This window comes from Pipistrellus kuhlii, unplaced genomic scaffold (genome assembly GCF_014108245.1).
Source record: "Pipistrellus kuhlii isolate mPipKuh1 unplaced genomic scaffold, mPipKuh1.p scaffold_m20_p_1, whole genome shotgun sequence".
Lineage (NCBI taxonomy): Eukaryota > Metazoa > Chordata > Mammalia > Chiroptera > Vespertilionidae > Pipistrellus > Pipistrellus kuhlii.
Genome location: NW_023425404.1, coordinates 114,189,443 through 114,205,712, shown reverse-complemented (window position 1 = coordinate 114,205,712; position 16,270 = coordinate 114,189,443). Strand labels below are relative to the sequence as shown.

Genomic DNA, 16,270 nt, shown 5'->3' with positions numbered 1-16,270 from the left:
AAGGCATTTCATAGAACAGCTTATCCAGCTAAACATTTTTATAGGTCAAATTTTTCCCTGTACGAAGAAAAACGGAGATGCATAAATGCCCAGCCAAAGCAGAATTGACATATAAGCATGTCTGTTTGTTTTTATTAGAAGCTGATAAGCAAATAAGGCTATAGACCAGTAAAACCAACCCCTATACATATGCCATAGCTGCGCTGGGCAAGAAACTTAATAATGCTGTTGGCTACAAATGCTCCTCACAACCAGTGGACTGCCTATTTGACATAATGGCCATCAAGCTGCCAACATTATCAAAATCTCAATGTACTGTTTTATTAGTTTAGCTGTGAATACCAATTCAGAATTTAAAAGAGAAAACAAACAAAGCCCTGATGATTCTGTACCAACCAAGTGAAAATAAATCAACAACACACTTCTTGGCATCTCAATATCTATAATAATAAAAGCATAATATGCTAATTAGACCAGACATCCTTCAGGATGACCTTCCAGACTAAGCTGGGGCTGCGAGGAAAGCCCAAGTCCCTGTTGCTAGAGGGAAGCCAGTGCCAGCAGCCAGGGGAAGGAAGGCCTACTCTTGCATGAATGTCATGCATCGGGCCTCTATCTAGTGTTACAACATAATCAAAAACACAGTGCATGTTGGTAAAGAGTAGCCTTAAAAGCCTGGACAAGGAACAACAGACTGCTGCCTTTCTGAAGTAGAAAGTAAAATTTAAGTTAACCAGCAGCTAAGGCTATAAATCAGTCCAGTGAGGACTCCCATTCCCTCTCCATAGGGGAGGCATACACTCTTGTTATTTTTTTTAGCAGTCTTAGAAAGCCCATATCTGTTCCCAAATGCTTGTTCTAGAAAAGACAAGTAAGGTTGTACCACTGATGAACCACAATAAATACCCCTGTTTGAAATTTTAAGGACAGCTACAGAGGGAAATTGAAACAGATTGTTATTGAGAGTAATTAAGAGACTCCAAAATGCCTAAATATTGATTATCCTATGGAAAATAACACAGGTATACTGAGGCCCTTTCTTTGGAAACCTGTGATACAGGAGTATGTTGACTTTAAGTAATTTAGGGGATCTTTTAAGATCTGGAATCTCAGATCATGCTTATTTTTATTTTGAAATGGAGTTCTCATTTCAATGTGCATGCATATGTGTTTGTGTGTGTTTACTTAACTCAGTGTTCATTGAGAATGCTTTCTGTAAATATTCTATGAATAAATGACCATGATACAGTCAAACTCAGTACACATAAAAATGAACTGCATTAAAATGAGCATATACTAATGTATCTCACCATTATAATCGAACAAAACTTAAAAATTAAAGTGACATATTTGATGATGTGCATAATCACAGACTTTCAGAATTATAAGGAGCCATAGAGGTCACCTAGTCCAACCCCCTCAACTTACAGGTGGAGAAATTGAGGATTAAAAGGCAATTACTGCCGGGACCGGTTTAGCTCAATGGATAGAGCGTCAGCTTGGGGACTGAAGGGACCCGGGTTCGATTCCGGTCAAGGGCATGTACCTTGGTTGTGGGCATATCCCCGGTAGGGGGTGTGCAAGAGGCAACTGATCGATGACTCTCTCTCATCGATGTTTCTAACTCTCTGTCTCTCTCCCTTCCTCTCTGTACAAAAATCAATAAAATATATTAAAAAAAAAAAAGGCAATTACTGACCACAGTAACACAATAAGTAAAGGATGTGGCCTACGCTAGTGCCAACATTTGTTCCTAAGGCCATTATTTCCACCAGGATTCACAATTATTACAAGCCTTCACAATTATTAAGGATAAAACTAAACCATCATTCTAATATATAAAAACCCAGGGTCTATAACATCCAAAACAACCAAAGGCTCAATCAACCAGAAGTCAGTCTCTGCAGGCACAGCAACCCAGGACTCACTGCCAAGGGGGCTGTGGATCAGGCCTGGAGAGAAGCCTGTAGAGAGAGGCAAGGTCTGATCTGCAGCCTCCATGGCAGCTGTTGATCAGCCATTGCCTCTCTCTTTCTCTCCTGGCTTTCCCAGCAGCCACGCCTCTGTTTACCTCCGAACCTCTGCAGGGGCTGACGATCAGCCCCACCTCTCTGATAGGCCCAGAGACACTGACTTGGCATAGAAACCAACCAATTAGAACCAAATCTGGGTGAACAGTGAGGATCCAATGGCTGCCTAGGAGGTGGAGCTTTTGATGCTGACTGGCATAGAAACTGACCAATTAGAACCAAATTGGCCAGCAAGGGAGGGCAGTTGGGGTTAATCAGGCAGGCAAAGGCAGTTGGGGGTGATCAGGCAGGCAGGCAGGTGAGCGGTTAAGAGCTAGTAGTCCCAAATTGTGAGAGGAATGTCTGACTACCAGTTTAGGCCCAATCCCACAGGCAGTCAGACATGCCCAAAGGGCCAAGGGGTCTCTGATTGAAGAGGATGCAGGCTGGTCTGAGGGTATCTCCCCTCCATCCATGAATTTCGTGCACCAGGCCACTAATCTAAATTATACATTACTTTAAATACAGCTAAACTAAAAACAGTTATGCTCAGCTGAAGACAATATTTGAGAAGACAGGAACTATAATGCAGTCTATTTACTAAACTTCCTATGTGATGACAAGTCTTCATTTAATTTATAAAAAAAAAAATCACAAAGAAGATATAGTTTACTATTCAATTTAGAGATGAAATAATTGAGGATCAAAAGACTCAACAGCAGAAGTTATCTAAAAACATATTGATCTACCACACAGCAAAAAATCTCTGTGATGTCCCTATAGTAACCTCTTCACCACTGCCATAACCTACAAGAGAGACATAGGAAATATTTGGCCTAGAGCAATATGGTCATTTCTTTTATATTATGCAAATTGCCCTGTTTTGTTGAAAGCAGATATTTATACTGGAATCACTGATGTAGTGTGTGGATGTATGTGTGTAAAAAAGATAAAGTGACCCTCTCAGGAGTCAGCAAATCAGTGACACCAATGTTCATTCTGTTGTGATCATTCTTCCATTGCCCTATTGCCTTTTTACCAAGCAGCACTATCACTTCCCCAGGTACTGTGCTTATGTGTATCACCTGTTCCAAAGCTTATTTGTTGGCCATTTGGATAGGCCACTTAAGAATTCACAAAACAAAGAGGTATAAAGATGTCTGGATATAAGCAAGTTCATTCCCACATTTTAATTATGTAGAAACTGATTTCCAGATAGGTAATACAGCCAGTCAGAGACGAAACTGGGACTTGAGGCAAAATGTTGACTTAAGTATAATGTTTTTCTCACTATACAACAGATTTGCTTTTATGATTGGCCTAAAAAGAATGTGTATATGGCCTATTTAGGCCAAATATCATATATTAATTGTTTAAAGCCATTACCATATTATATTTTTAATAATAAGATGAAAACAAAGTTGCTAGGACATCGCAGCGCAGGGTAGTAGAAAGACAATAAAAGCTTCATAGCTAAGTAGATCTAAATTTTATTTAGGCTCCCAAATTTTTAGCTATGTTACCTTGGTCAGATTGCTTAATGTTTTTAAAATATATATATTTTTATTGATTTCAGAGAGTAAGGGAGAGGGAGACATAGAAACATCAATGATGAGAATCATTGATTGAGTGCCTCCTGCACGCCCCACATCTGGTTCATAGGTCAACACTCAATCACTGAGCCATGCTGGTCAGGCAGGTTGCTCAACTTTTCTGAAGTTTAACTACCAAAGAGTACTAAGAATTAGTGTGCTGGTATATATAAAGTACCAAACATTCAATAGGTGCTCAATATATAATGGTTCCCATTGTTTCCAAACTACCACTAAAGAACTGTGCCATTCCAGCAAATTCCTTTATCCCTTTGGGTCTCCATTTCTTCCACTTTAAAATGAGATAAGCCTCAGCCAATTTGGTTCCGACTGAAGGGTCCCAGATTTTATTCTAATCAAGGGCACATGCCCAGGTTTTCGGGCTGTATCCTCAGTTGGGGCATGCAGGAGGCAGCCAATCAATGATTCTCTCTCACCATTGATGTTTGTATATTTCTTCCTCTCCCTCTCTCTCTGAAATCGATAAAATATATTTTAAAAAAATAAAATGAGATGAAAAAAATAAAAACACAAGTGAATTCCAAAATTCATCAATAAATAATTCCCAATGATTTCTTCGCATTAATTTAAATTCAACAAACACTTAAGTACCTTATACCCATCCTAGGCACTGAACAGTTCCAACTACCACAGGAAAAGTATCTATGATTTCAGCAGAATGGCACCAACTGCATAGTATTTTGTTACACACAAAAAAAAATTTCTATACAAAACAAAACACTTTACTCTAAGGAAAACTTACAAGGGACACCAGAAACCTAATGTAATAAATAAAAATAATTTAGAATATAACTTAAATTATTACTCTGTTGTTGTTTTTTGGGCTAGGATTGAAGATGAGAACTAAAATGTTTATACTATAGACTGTAACAAAAGACTCAATAGACATTTATTTAGAGCAACTAGTAGCTTTTTTTAAAAGAAAGAAATTAACAATAAATTTTCTTTCCATATGAGTCTCACTTAAACTTTAAAACTGAAGTCATTCTGAAACAGAGAGGAATAAAACCTTTGAGAGGTGTTTTACAGTGATAAGCAGTAATATAAGAAGGTAGTTGACCATGTTCTAAAATTGCTTTTGACTTTCATGTTTTGGATTTACATTCTCTAAAAATAAAATATAATATAATTTAAATTATTGAATCTGGGAAAGACCTGGGAAAATATTAATTGATCTTAAATGAAAATTTTAAATATGAAGTTTTTCCTCCTGTTCTCTTCCATAAGAAAGTCACTATTAATGGATTTTTTTCATTACAGATAAGGTTTTTTATAAATAACTCTACAGGTTCAAAGGTAATTAAAATCATGAGTAGAGCTCCTAATCATTATTTCCCAAAAAGTCATTTCAGGTTTACACTGTTACCATAACTATACAATATTATTTACCTGTAATTTAGAATATTAGAGTACACATCTTAGATGATAATATGTTATCAACAAAAAACCTTTGCTTTTTGTGAGTATGAAAAAACAAAAATGACCCATTTAAATATTTTTTTCAAATGTGTGAAATAATGTACATTTTCCTTAAGACTTAACAGCTATGTTATATGGGCTAATATTTTTCCTAAAAGATGATAGAATAAACTATGTCCTCCAACATACTTTGTGTTCAAAGTTCCAGAGAGCCAAAAAAAATATGATTAAGATATATACATATCGGTCTTAGTGTGGACCAGAGGCAGAAGGCCTGGATTCCGTTTGTTCTGTTACTATGTGAGTGTTGGACACAGCACTTCACCTTTCTGTCTCTGTGTCTTCACCTATGAAACAACAGAAGGCACCATCTGATGATCTCTTTAAGGTTTCTTCAGTTCCTATAACATCTGTGTGCATCCTCAATACAGCATTTGAGAAGCAGCGGACATGGGGCAAAAGCACTCACATGAGAGCACTTATTCTGCCCTTCATGCATGTTGCCAGGACAAGCCAGCTTCTGTAGAAAGCCAGACACTAAATGGCCTGGCTTCATGCCCTGGCTAAAGAACTCAATCGATGACTATGAAAGCACTTAAAGAGGCTTCACAAGAGGAAACTATTTTCTGAATGCAGTTCAAAAAATAGGAAGGGGGCATGTAGTCCGCGCAGCCTGAGACCCTTTGGCTGGCAGAGGCACTGAGTTCATTTAGGTAGCCTATGCTTTCTGAGCCTTAAGAGAAATAATTCTGAAAATGAATGGCTCTCATTACCAGTCTCATGTCTATGCTTAAAAATACACATATTTTTATGCAGCAACTATAGTACATGTAGCAATCCTAGGACACCTTCAAAAGACAGTACTTAGCATAGTGGTTACAAGTATGCAACCACTGGCTCTACAACTTGACTTCTGGAAAAGAAGTTGAATCTCCCTGTGCTTCAGGTTCTCTTTCTGTAAAACAAAGAAACTAATAAAAACTAACTCATAGGGTTGTTGTGTGGATTAGTTAAGATGATATAAGTAAAGCAGTTAGCCCAGAGCCTGACATAAAGTAAATGTTGAAGGAAGGAGGGAGGGAAGAAAAAAGGAAGGAAGGGAGGGAGGGAGAAAGGAAGGAAGGGAAGGCAGGAAGAAGGGAGGGAGATTGGTTGACTGATCCTAGGATCTGGGACCTCAGTTTTGGGTTTATCTGAAGGTCACAAACCATCTGTGGGCAGTAAATGGCATCTGTTGAGCTTTCCTATTCTGAGCAAACAATATGGCAAATATTTAAAGCTTTTACTAAATAGGATCCTGCAGAAGTCAGGAAGACATAAGTTATCCTGAAAGTAGGAAGAGTTACTTTGGTTTTAAGACAAGATCTTTCAAAGAGATAGAAAATGCATATATGAGATAGAAAATGCACACACACACACACACACACACACACACACTCACACACACACACACACACACACACACACACACTCCTAACATGGTCACAAAGAATCAAAGGGGGTTGTTGTTTTTATTTATGCCTTCTCAAGTGCTGCCAGCATTAAAAGCTACAGAATTTTATAACTGATGGCTCCCTAGAGACCATCTAGTTCAACTTTCTGACTGAATAGATAAGTAGAGGAGGCCCAGAAAATTTAAGTTTCTTACTTGAGCTCATTCAGCAGTAAATGACAGTACCCTGACAAAGAAGCTTTCTGACTCTCCCAGTACTCAGCCTGCTATATTTCACTCAGTCAGTATCCTGCCCTTGTTGTGCCAAACAAAGCATTAGGACACACGCACACACGTGTTTCTCACTTTTACCCCAGATCCCAGAGTACAGAAACAACCTTGACACACCCTCCCTCCCCACCACCACCACCACCACACACAAAAAAACTCACACCCCCACCACCCGTTCCTGAGCTTCACATTGTAGGATTTGGGGAGGGTCCTGGTCAATCTGTGACCCTCTGAAGTTTCTGCTCTCTCTATCCCTTCCTCACATCAAGGCTTAAAAGCTACTTCTAGAAGTGTCTCACCTCAAAGATCAGGCTCTTCCCAGGGCAGAAGTTACCACCTGTTAATTTGCAAATTCTCATCTTCTCACAAATGCTGTACCCTGAGGCAGGGAATACATAAGTCCCCTCCTTCCCTGAGTGAGTTTGGTCAGAAGAATCCCTCCCTCTCTCCCTAAAATAACTCATCCAGGTTCCTTTATGACATGCAGGAGAATGTAAAGGGCAGGGGAACTTTTAGGTGTGCCTGACACAGAGAATGGGAGAAAGGGAATCAAGGAAGAAGGTGTGGATTTTGGGGAGGAGGGAAATGGGGAGAAGGAACTGACCAAATTGCAGAGTCTGGATCCTGAAGACAGCTGAGCTGTAGTGACTGACTCACTGCTGAGGGAACAGAACTGCCAATGGGGGGTGCCCTGTCTTAATTAAAACAGACCTGTGCCCTAAAGGACACACATAGGAAGCAAGCAGAGCTACCCTGAAGGGGCAGAAATGAGTGACTCTCTCCTCTGGGTCCCTTTTATCTTACATCGGGTGCTGGCCCTTGGGTGCCTGGCTGGCTCAAGGGAGCTCCCCAAGTTCCCCCCAGGTCACCCCTGACTGGGAACACACAGCCGCTCTCTGCTCTCCCAGGAATTGAAGAAAAGGCTGGGACATCAAAGGTTTTCCTCAGCTCTACCCGCGTTCTCGCCAATTCCCCAGTCCCTAGCTCCTTGCAGGGAAACTGATCTGAGAGAAGCTTTCGCTGAGTGCCAGAAGCCGACCAAGGTGAGGCGCTTTTAGTCCCCAAGCACAGGAGCCAGCGTGGGGTGCTGCTCAGCCTCTGCTGGGAGGGCGGGAGGCGTAAGCGTCACATCCAAGCGTTCCTTCCCCACACGCGCACCCACCCATGAAACTGGAAGAAATTATTTGCTTTGGCTTTTTTTTTTTTTTTTTTTTTTCATTCCTCCCTACCTGAATTCTGGGACCAAGTTAGGCTGCAACCCATAGAAAGCAGCGGAGAGAGTGACCAGCCATCCGGGCTTGTAACTCCCGTTCTCGCACTCCAGATAAGGCGGAGACCACTTGACAGGGCTCTTGTCCCCTCCGAGCCCGTCTCTGCGCCGCCAGCTGTGGCTCAGGCCCCGGGGGCCCTGGTTGGAGCCCCGCCGCTGCACATGGGTCCGCCACTTGCGCCGGAGGCCGTGGAACCACTCGGTCTCCAGCGTGGCGTTGGCCAGGTGGTGGGCCGAGGAGGACAGGTCCTGGAGCAGAATCCGGCTCTCCTCCCGCGTGGCCTGGAGGAAGACCTGCGGGGCGGCGGGCGCGGCCGCGGGCGTGGACAGCGACGGGGTGCTGAAGGTGATGGCCGCCCGGCAGATGCTGGGCTCGCCCTCCAGGAGGCTCCGCACGAGAGCCTGGTACCACTCCAGGTCGTCCTGCAAGTTCTGCTCCCGCGACTTATTGCTTTGCAGCATCATGTTGAGGAAGTTGGTGGCGTGTGTCAGCGTGTCCAGCGCCCCGTGCAGGGAAGGATGGGAGCTGGCGAGGGCTGACGACTTCCCCGGCAGGCCCGCCAACTCATAGCGGCCGGAGCAGTTGGCTCGCTTCAGCTGGAGGGAGTCCCCGGTGTAGAGGTAAGAGGCCACGTCCACGGGCACCTCCTCGGAGAGTTTCTGCGCCAAGATGGTGCCATCGGCGGAGAGGCTCCCGGGAGCCCAGGGGTCCGAGGCAGAGGCTCCAGTCGGCTGCTGCTGGGCGTGCTGCTTCGCCCTCAGGGTCCTCTCTCGAGGGAATCCCGGCCGTCCCGCAGGGTCTCGGCTGGCCCCGGCTGCTCCCAGTCCCAGAGGAGCGAGCAGGAAGCAGAAGAGTAAAGAATAAGCCATGGCTCCCATCTGCCTCTCTCTCTCCTCTAGAGGAGAGGAGGTAAGGGGAGGAGGAGTCACTTTTTAATTTTTGGTCGTCAATGTATCAACAGTAAGACTTTGCCTAGGAGTCTTCCCCGCCTTCTCCAGAAGGCACCCAGTCGAAAAGGACTTTGAGATAAGAATGTCTCCAAATTGGCCCTTTGGCTAAGCTACCATCACAGGAAATCGAATCACCTGTAGCAACGCTGGCTGCAGCCGCTCCGCGGTGCGTCGGCTGGCTGGGGACTTACGCACCTCACAGCCTAGAGCCGAACAGGTTACCTCCCTCCTGGCTCCCCGGCAGCTATAGTTAGCCTGCTTACGTCTTTCAGCTCGGCCGCTTCCGCCGCCGCCGTTCTCATCGAGGTGCGTTCAAGAGCTGGTGCAGCTGATGCTGCCGCCGTGGCCGCCGAAAACGCTGCTCCATCATCTCACCCGCGGCAGGTCGTTCCCGCCTCCAGGCTCGGCTCCTCCTCCTGGTTCGCTTCACCCGAGGCGCGGGGCGCGCGCGCCCACAGACCCGTACCGCGAGCGCAGGAGCCAGCCTCACAGAGCGGAGGTTGCTTTTAAGACGATTGTCCTCTGGGGTCCAGAGGGCCAGGCAAGCTGGTCAGTGAAAGCTTTAGGTTTGCCCACAAACCACACGCCTGCCTCCTCCTCTCCGTGCTGTCGGGTGGAAAGCTGTTTTAAAGAGGCAGCTTGGCCGCAACCAAACCCTTGCAGGGCGGCTTCAAGCCATCCTGTTCCCTGTGTGGCCGACTCCTCTGTCAATCAGCTGGCTGCTATTTGTTGGGAAATGGGGCGGGAGCTGTCCAGTGCTGAATCCGAGGCGGCACAGAGGAGGCGCTTGAGGAGGCGGTGGCGCGAGATGCAGCAGAGCTGAGTCCTTTACACCCACTCGCGTTCCCCGATGACTCTGAAAGCTGAGGGGGTGGGATGAGGTGGGCGGGAGGGTGGGGGAGAGCAGAGCTTTTGTGGCTCAGAGCAAAGGAAACTTGAACGTACTGAGGAGGAAGGAGTTGGCGTCTTGCCTGCTCAGTTCAATCAGCCTTTTCTTTCGCCTGAAAAAGAGGGAGAAATGAGTTTTCATTTCTGACTTAAATCAGAGGGGAAGGACGTAGGATGGAGACGTGTGCTCCCCAGCATCTGCTCATTTTTGGCAAATCATCAAATCCTCCTTCTTGTTTCTTAAAGAAATGATTAAAACCTACTCTACTTGCAGAGATCTTAGCTATTAGAGAGTAATGGAGACATCTACTGGCTGAGTTTTAAGGGGGGGGGGGGGGATGTCAGATTTAAAGAACCTGTGCTTGAAAGGGCGCCAAGATGAAGGGAAGGGATAAAGGTAAGCAAGTGAAGATGTAGAAGAGAGAGAACTTGTGCAAGGGGCAGGACTCCGTCTGTAAAATAATGAGTGACTCTGTTGAGTGAAAAGGGAAGTCATCCCTAGAGACTGGGACATCATTCCTGCAGACTGGAATATCCCAGCAGAAGAAAGAAGAGCTGAATAAGTATGCCAAGACTTCTCCCCAATTACTGGGAATTCCCTTAACAGTTGTCTAATTGTTGTGGTGGGGTTTTTTTTTGTTGTTGTTGTTTGTTTGTGTGTGTGTGTGTGTGTGTGTGTGTGTGTATTTTGAAGCTTTAAAAATGTCTTCTGAAATTTTGAAAATACTAATTAGTACTAAAGATGTAGTGTTTTATGCACCTCCATTTTCCATATGCACCTCCATTTTCAATTTTTCAAATTCCCCAAGAAAGATAAATGAGAATCCCAAATTCACTTCAAATCCCAACTAATAAAAATGTCTCTTGTAGCATTCTAAAATATCACTGATTAGATTTACTTTATCATTTTATTTTATTCTCCCCATTGAGAAAATACCTAAGCACTGAAATGAAAGCTCCAAAGAGCAAAAGTCTGACTACATTGATCTCTGTAGTATCTTTTTGTTGTTGTTGTTGTTGTTGTTGTTGTTGTTGTTAAATACTCACCAGAGGATATTTTTTTCCATTGATTTATTATTTTAGACAGAGTGGAAGGGAGGGAGAGAGACAGAGGGAAACAATCAAGCTTGCAACTGAGGTTCTTGTTCTTGACTACAATCAAATCCGCAACTCTAACCACTGAGCAAACTAGCTAAAGTAATCACCGTAGTATCTTGAGCACCTAGAAAACACAGAAATACCTAATATGTAGTATGTTCTCATTAAATATTTCCTAAATAAATGAATAAACCAGAATATCATGATGATAAAACTAATTTAAAAATTCATCTCCATACCTAAGAATTCTGCCTGATATGTCATTAATGAGTGCTTTAGGAATAAGACATAGAAACCAGTTTTTCAAATTGCAGCACATGGTCTCCTAGTGAGTTTTTATAGCTATGCAAAAAAGTGGTTACTAAATTTGTATTTATTTACAAATATATTTCATGTCCATATTCAACTTTTGTTTAAGCTTTGCTTTGTAGTGTATGCTCCTTTACTGAATAAAGATCGCCTCAGTTTAATGCTTTACTATAGTACCTGAAGTAATCATAACAAGAGAATTTCTGTTTAATTTCTCAAAATATACAATATGATTTCCATATATTTAACCATCTAAAGACTGAATGTATTTTTGTCATTAATCAATTTTAATATATATAACTTATTAATAATTATTTAATTGCCCTTAAAAAGGAAGGCATAATTTTATTAATAGGCCCTTTTATTAGAACTTAATGACACAGTGTAATTGAAAGATCTGGGTTCTGGTCTTCCCATTGTTTTAAGCAAGGTATATGACCACTGACAAGACATTTAAAGTTTCTATGTCTTGGGATACAAATTGTACCTGGGCTTTAAGATCTAGCATTAAAATAGTATAGAAATGGCATCTGAGCCACTTTCCAGGAGTGCCTATCCTTCTCATGGTGCACATCTAGAAAAAAATGAGGAAAAAAATGAGGAAAAAAATGCTACGAGAAGCTCTTGCAAGTTTAGCATTTCCTTCAATGGGTCACCTTCAGTCTAAATTAAAAAAAAAAGAAAGAAAAAAAAAAAACAACTGTGAGAAACCAAGATGGAGGCATAGGTAAACACCTATACTGCTGCCTCACACAACAATTTCAAAACTACAACTGTAAGGCAGAGTGGACATCAGCAAGGTGGCTGAGTGGTAATTCTACAACTAGAAGGAAAGAGAAAAGGACACTGAAGCTCAGAGGAACTGTGGAGGTGATGAGACCAGTGTGTGCAGAAAAAGCGGGTGGCTGAATACATAGCTGGCTTGCAGTGCATGGAGCAGGTGGGCAGCAAGTGCACAGCTAGACTGAGGCATCTTAAAGAGAAGTGGAGAGGAGGACAGGAAGAGATTAGCCAAAGAATTTATATGCATACATGCATAACCCATAGATACAGACAACAGTGCACTGAAGGTCTGGGGAGGTAGTGGGAGCAGGTAGAAAGGTAAATGCAGAAAGAGGGGGAATGTGGAACATCTGTAATACATTTAATAATAAAGATAAAATTTTAAAAAGAAAAACAAAAAACATAACAGAAACATATCTCAACAAAGAAGAAAATTACTGTACATGTTCTGATGAAAATATTTTCAGGAATGAGAATGATGAACATAAGTATGAGTTTAGGTACAAAACAGCTTTGCAGATCTGTGACTTAGATTGTGTGTGTGTGTGTGTGTGTGTGTGTGTGTGTGTGTGTGTGTTTAGTTACTTTTGCTATCCCTAAAGAAAAATAAGTGGAGGCAAAGGAAATTTAAGATTTCCTATTCAAATTCTGTTCAATTGTTCTCTCCTTCTCTTCCTTTTCTTTTGACATTCATCAAATGCTCAGTGACAAATTAGCTAAAAGGTGAAATTGTCCCCAGAGAAAGAGAAAATAGGATTTCCACACCTGTGAGGTAGTTACTGAAATTTACATAAAAGTGTCTTCTTTTGATTGCTTTTGGTGTTTGAATTTAAGTATGTCTGATGCAGAAGCTCAAATCCTGTGATATATATATATATATATATATATATATATATATATATATATATAAATCATTTCTACTTGTCATTTTGATGTACCATTTAGAATGAATAGTTTCAGGGAAAATATTGCCTGATCCTTATCAACAGCTCCCTATTCAGACAAAGGGGAATTAAGAGAAGTTTTGGCACAAGACGCTTTCAGCTCTTTTTGTCAATGAATGTTCTTCAATAATAGGGCTGACTTCAAGTATACATTGCCATCACTTATCACAGTAGCTGGGGAGGGATGGGTTCATTATGAGTTCTCTGCAGAAATAACAAGTTATTACATATTGCATAGAAAAAGCAGAGTAGAGAACAGAAAGCTAAAAGGAGAAACAATTTGCAAGAATTTGCAGTATCCTAAGTATCAAATGTAATGAAAAGTATCTGTTTCAATTGTTTGTTTTTATTTCTCAGGTCAGATATTTTATAGTAAACAAAATTTAAAACCAAGAACTGAAGAGAATCTCTTTACTTGAAAAATAATTTGTGATCTCCAGTAGAAACAATATCCAAGTATCAGAAAGTAGTTACATTTAATCCTGCCTGTAGAAACATATGAACCAAGTGGTGGTCAGAATCTGTTTCTTTCCTACAGTACTGTGATAGAGTGAGGAATATATCCTATTATATCTCCATAAACAGAAATACTAGTGCAAACATATTTAACCCAAATACCTCTTTGGGGCATCAAAATTTAATCTCTTCCTTATTACTGCTCCTCTCATTCTTCATTACTCATCCTGACATTCCAGGATCTTTACTAACATTTTTGCCCATCTCACCATTTCTGTAGTATCTTTCGAAAGCTTCCATTCTAACAAAGCTATGCTGTTTGCACTCTTTCTTTATAAGTAATTTATACACTCCAGTCTACCTTTGTATAAGTTAATTTTGTCTATTGAGAAACTTTCCACAAGCACATGTTTCCTCTCCTTTCAAACCTTTAAAAACTACCAACTCTCTGAATGAACATTTCTCTGAAGAAGATATACAAATAGCTACTAAGTGCATAAAATGATGTTCAACATCATTAGTCTTTAGGGAAATGAAAATGAAAACCACAAGATACCATTAGTTACCCACTAGAATGGCATCTATAATAATAAAAGCATAATATGCTAATTAGGCCAGACAGCCAAACAATCTTCTGGACATCATTCCAGATGTCCTTCCAGACTGAAGTTGTGCCAGCAGGGGCCAAGCCAGAGGCAGTTAGGGGTGATCAGCAGGCAGGTGAGCAGTTAGGGCCAATCAGGCTGGCAGAGTGGTTAGGGGCAATCAGACAGGCAGGCAAGCAGTTAGGAGTGATCAGCAGGCAGGTGAGCAGTTAGGGCCAATCAGGCTGGCAGAGTGGTTAGGGGCAATCAGACAGGCAGGCAAGCAGTTAGGAGTGATCAGTCAGGCAAACAGAGTGGTTAGGAGCTATCAGGCAGGCAGGAAAGTGGTTAGAGGTGATCAGTCAGGTGAGCATAGTAGTTAGGGGCAACTGGGCAGGCAGGTGAGTGATTAGGAGCAATTAGGCAGGTGAGCAATTAGGAGCAATCAGGCAGGCAGGCAGGAGTGGTTAGGGGCAATCAAGCAGGCAAGCAAGTAGTTAGGGGTGTTCAGGCAGGCAAGTGGTTAGGGGGAATGAGACAGGCAGGCAAAGGGTTTAGGGGCAATCAGGAAGGCAGAATGAGTGATTAAGAGCAATTAGACAGGCAAGCAAGTAGTTAGGGTCGATGAGGCAGGCAGATAGATGAGTGGTTAGGAGCCAGCAGTCCCAGATTGTGAGAGGAATGTCCAACTTCTGCTTTAGCTCTAATCTTGCAGTTGGACATCCCCTGAGGTCCTAGATTGCAAGAGGGTGCAGGCTGGGCTGAGGGCCCCCTCTCCCTGTGCATGAATTTTGTGCATTGGGCCTCTAGTAATAACAAATCAGTGGATAGAACATTGGCTTACAGACTCAAGGGTCCTAAGTTCAATTCAGGTCAAGGACATGTATCTTGGTTGCAGGCATATCCCTAATGGGGGGTGTGCAGAAGGCTGATTGATGTTTCCTCTCATCAATGTTTCTAACTCTCTATCCTTCTCCTTTCCTCTCTATAAAAAAATCAATAAAATATATATTTTTTTAAAAAGATGTGGAAAAGCAATATCCTTTTTACACTGTTGGTAGAAATGAAAAGTGGCATGGTCACTTTGAAAAACATATTAGCAATTTTTCAAAAAATTTCTATGTAAATTACCATATGACCCAGAAATTCTGCTCATAGGTATTTACATAAGAACATTAAGAATGTACACCCAACACAAAGATGTGTATGTGAATGTTCACAGCAGAATTATTCATAATACATCAAATCTAAAAACAACCTAAAGGCCCATCAACTAGTAAGTGGATAGACACAGTGTGCTACAGCCATATAATAGAATACTATTCAGCCATAAAAAGGAGCAAACTGCTGACACATGCTATGTCATGAACAAAGCTCAAAAACATTGCACTAAATTAAACTAGACACACGAGACTGCATATTGTGTATCTATGAAATGTCCAGAGAGGCATATTTATAGAAACAAAAGGTAGATAAGTGATTGCCTGAACCTGCAAATGGGAGCAAGACCTGTATGGATTTATGAACCAATGTTACCCCCAATAAATTTAATAAAAAATAAAAGCTTAGAAAATATATTATTTAGGACACATCGAAGTACAGTGAAACCATAAAGTAAAGCAAGGGAATAAAAAATGCAAAGCAAAAATGGTCTCTTTCTTAAACTGGATAATAAATATGCAGGTACTCTATTTTAAGCCATTCATACACATTATAGAGTATCTTATATGTATGATATTTTCACATTTAAAAAATATCTCCAAAGGATTGCAAAATGATGACCAGGAGGATGGCAGTAAGGGAGAGAGTGCGAGTGAGTGAAAGAGTGAAAGGGGAGTGTGTGGACGTGTGTAGCATGTGTGCTTGAGTGAGTGACAGCTAGACCTTTGAGGGATGAGAACTGAGCTCTCATGGTCAGGTAGCCTCTGCTTCTGCTGCAATCTCTTCCACAGAGGCCATGCCATCTTGAAGAAGAGAGCCCAGCCTCACTTCTACCCAAGGGGCTCTCAGACACCACCCAGGATTCTACAACCACTCTGGCCAGAGACCTGCTGCCTTGGCTTCCAACTCACAGACATCGGGACTTCAGCCTCCCAGCTGAGGGCTACTATGAGTTTAAAAGGGTGCTCCCCTCCTGCCAGCATGATGCTTGAGCCCCAGGAACTGTGATAGTGTCAGCAGCCACACTAGAAGCTGCCACCCACATCCACCTGAGGAGCAGCC

The 16,270-nt window shown here is 42.1% G+C and overlaps 1 protein-coding gene across 1 annotated transcript in view; it reads right to left on the bottom strand.

The window, feature by feature from the left end:
• The window catches only part of GPR158 (G protein-coupled receptor 158), a 327,705-nt gene extending 318,027 nt beyond the window's left edge, over positions 1 to 9,678 (bottom strand). The window contains exon 1 of the mRNA XM_036460202.2: positions 7,994 to 9,678. Coding sequence (XP_036316095.1) covers positions 7,994 to 8,913 — 920 coding nt within the window. The 5' untranslated portion in view covers positions 8,914 to 9,678. The remainder of the gene's footprint in view (positions 1 to 7,993) is intronic.
• Positions 9,679 to 16,270: the final 6,592 nt, after the last annotated feature.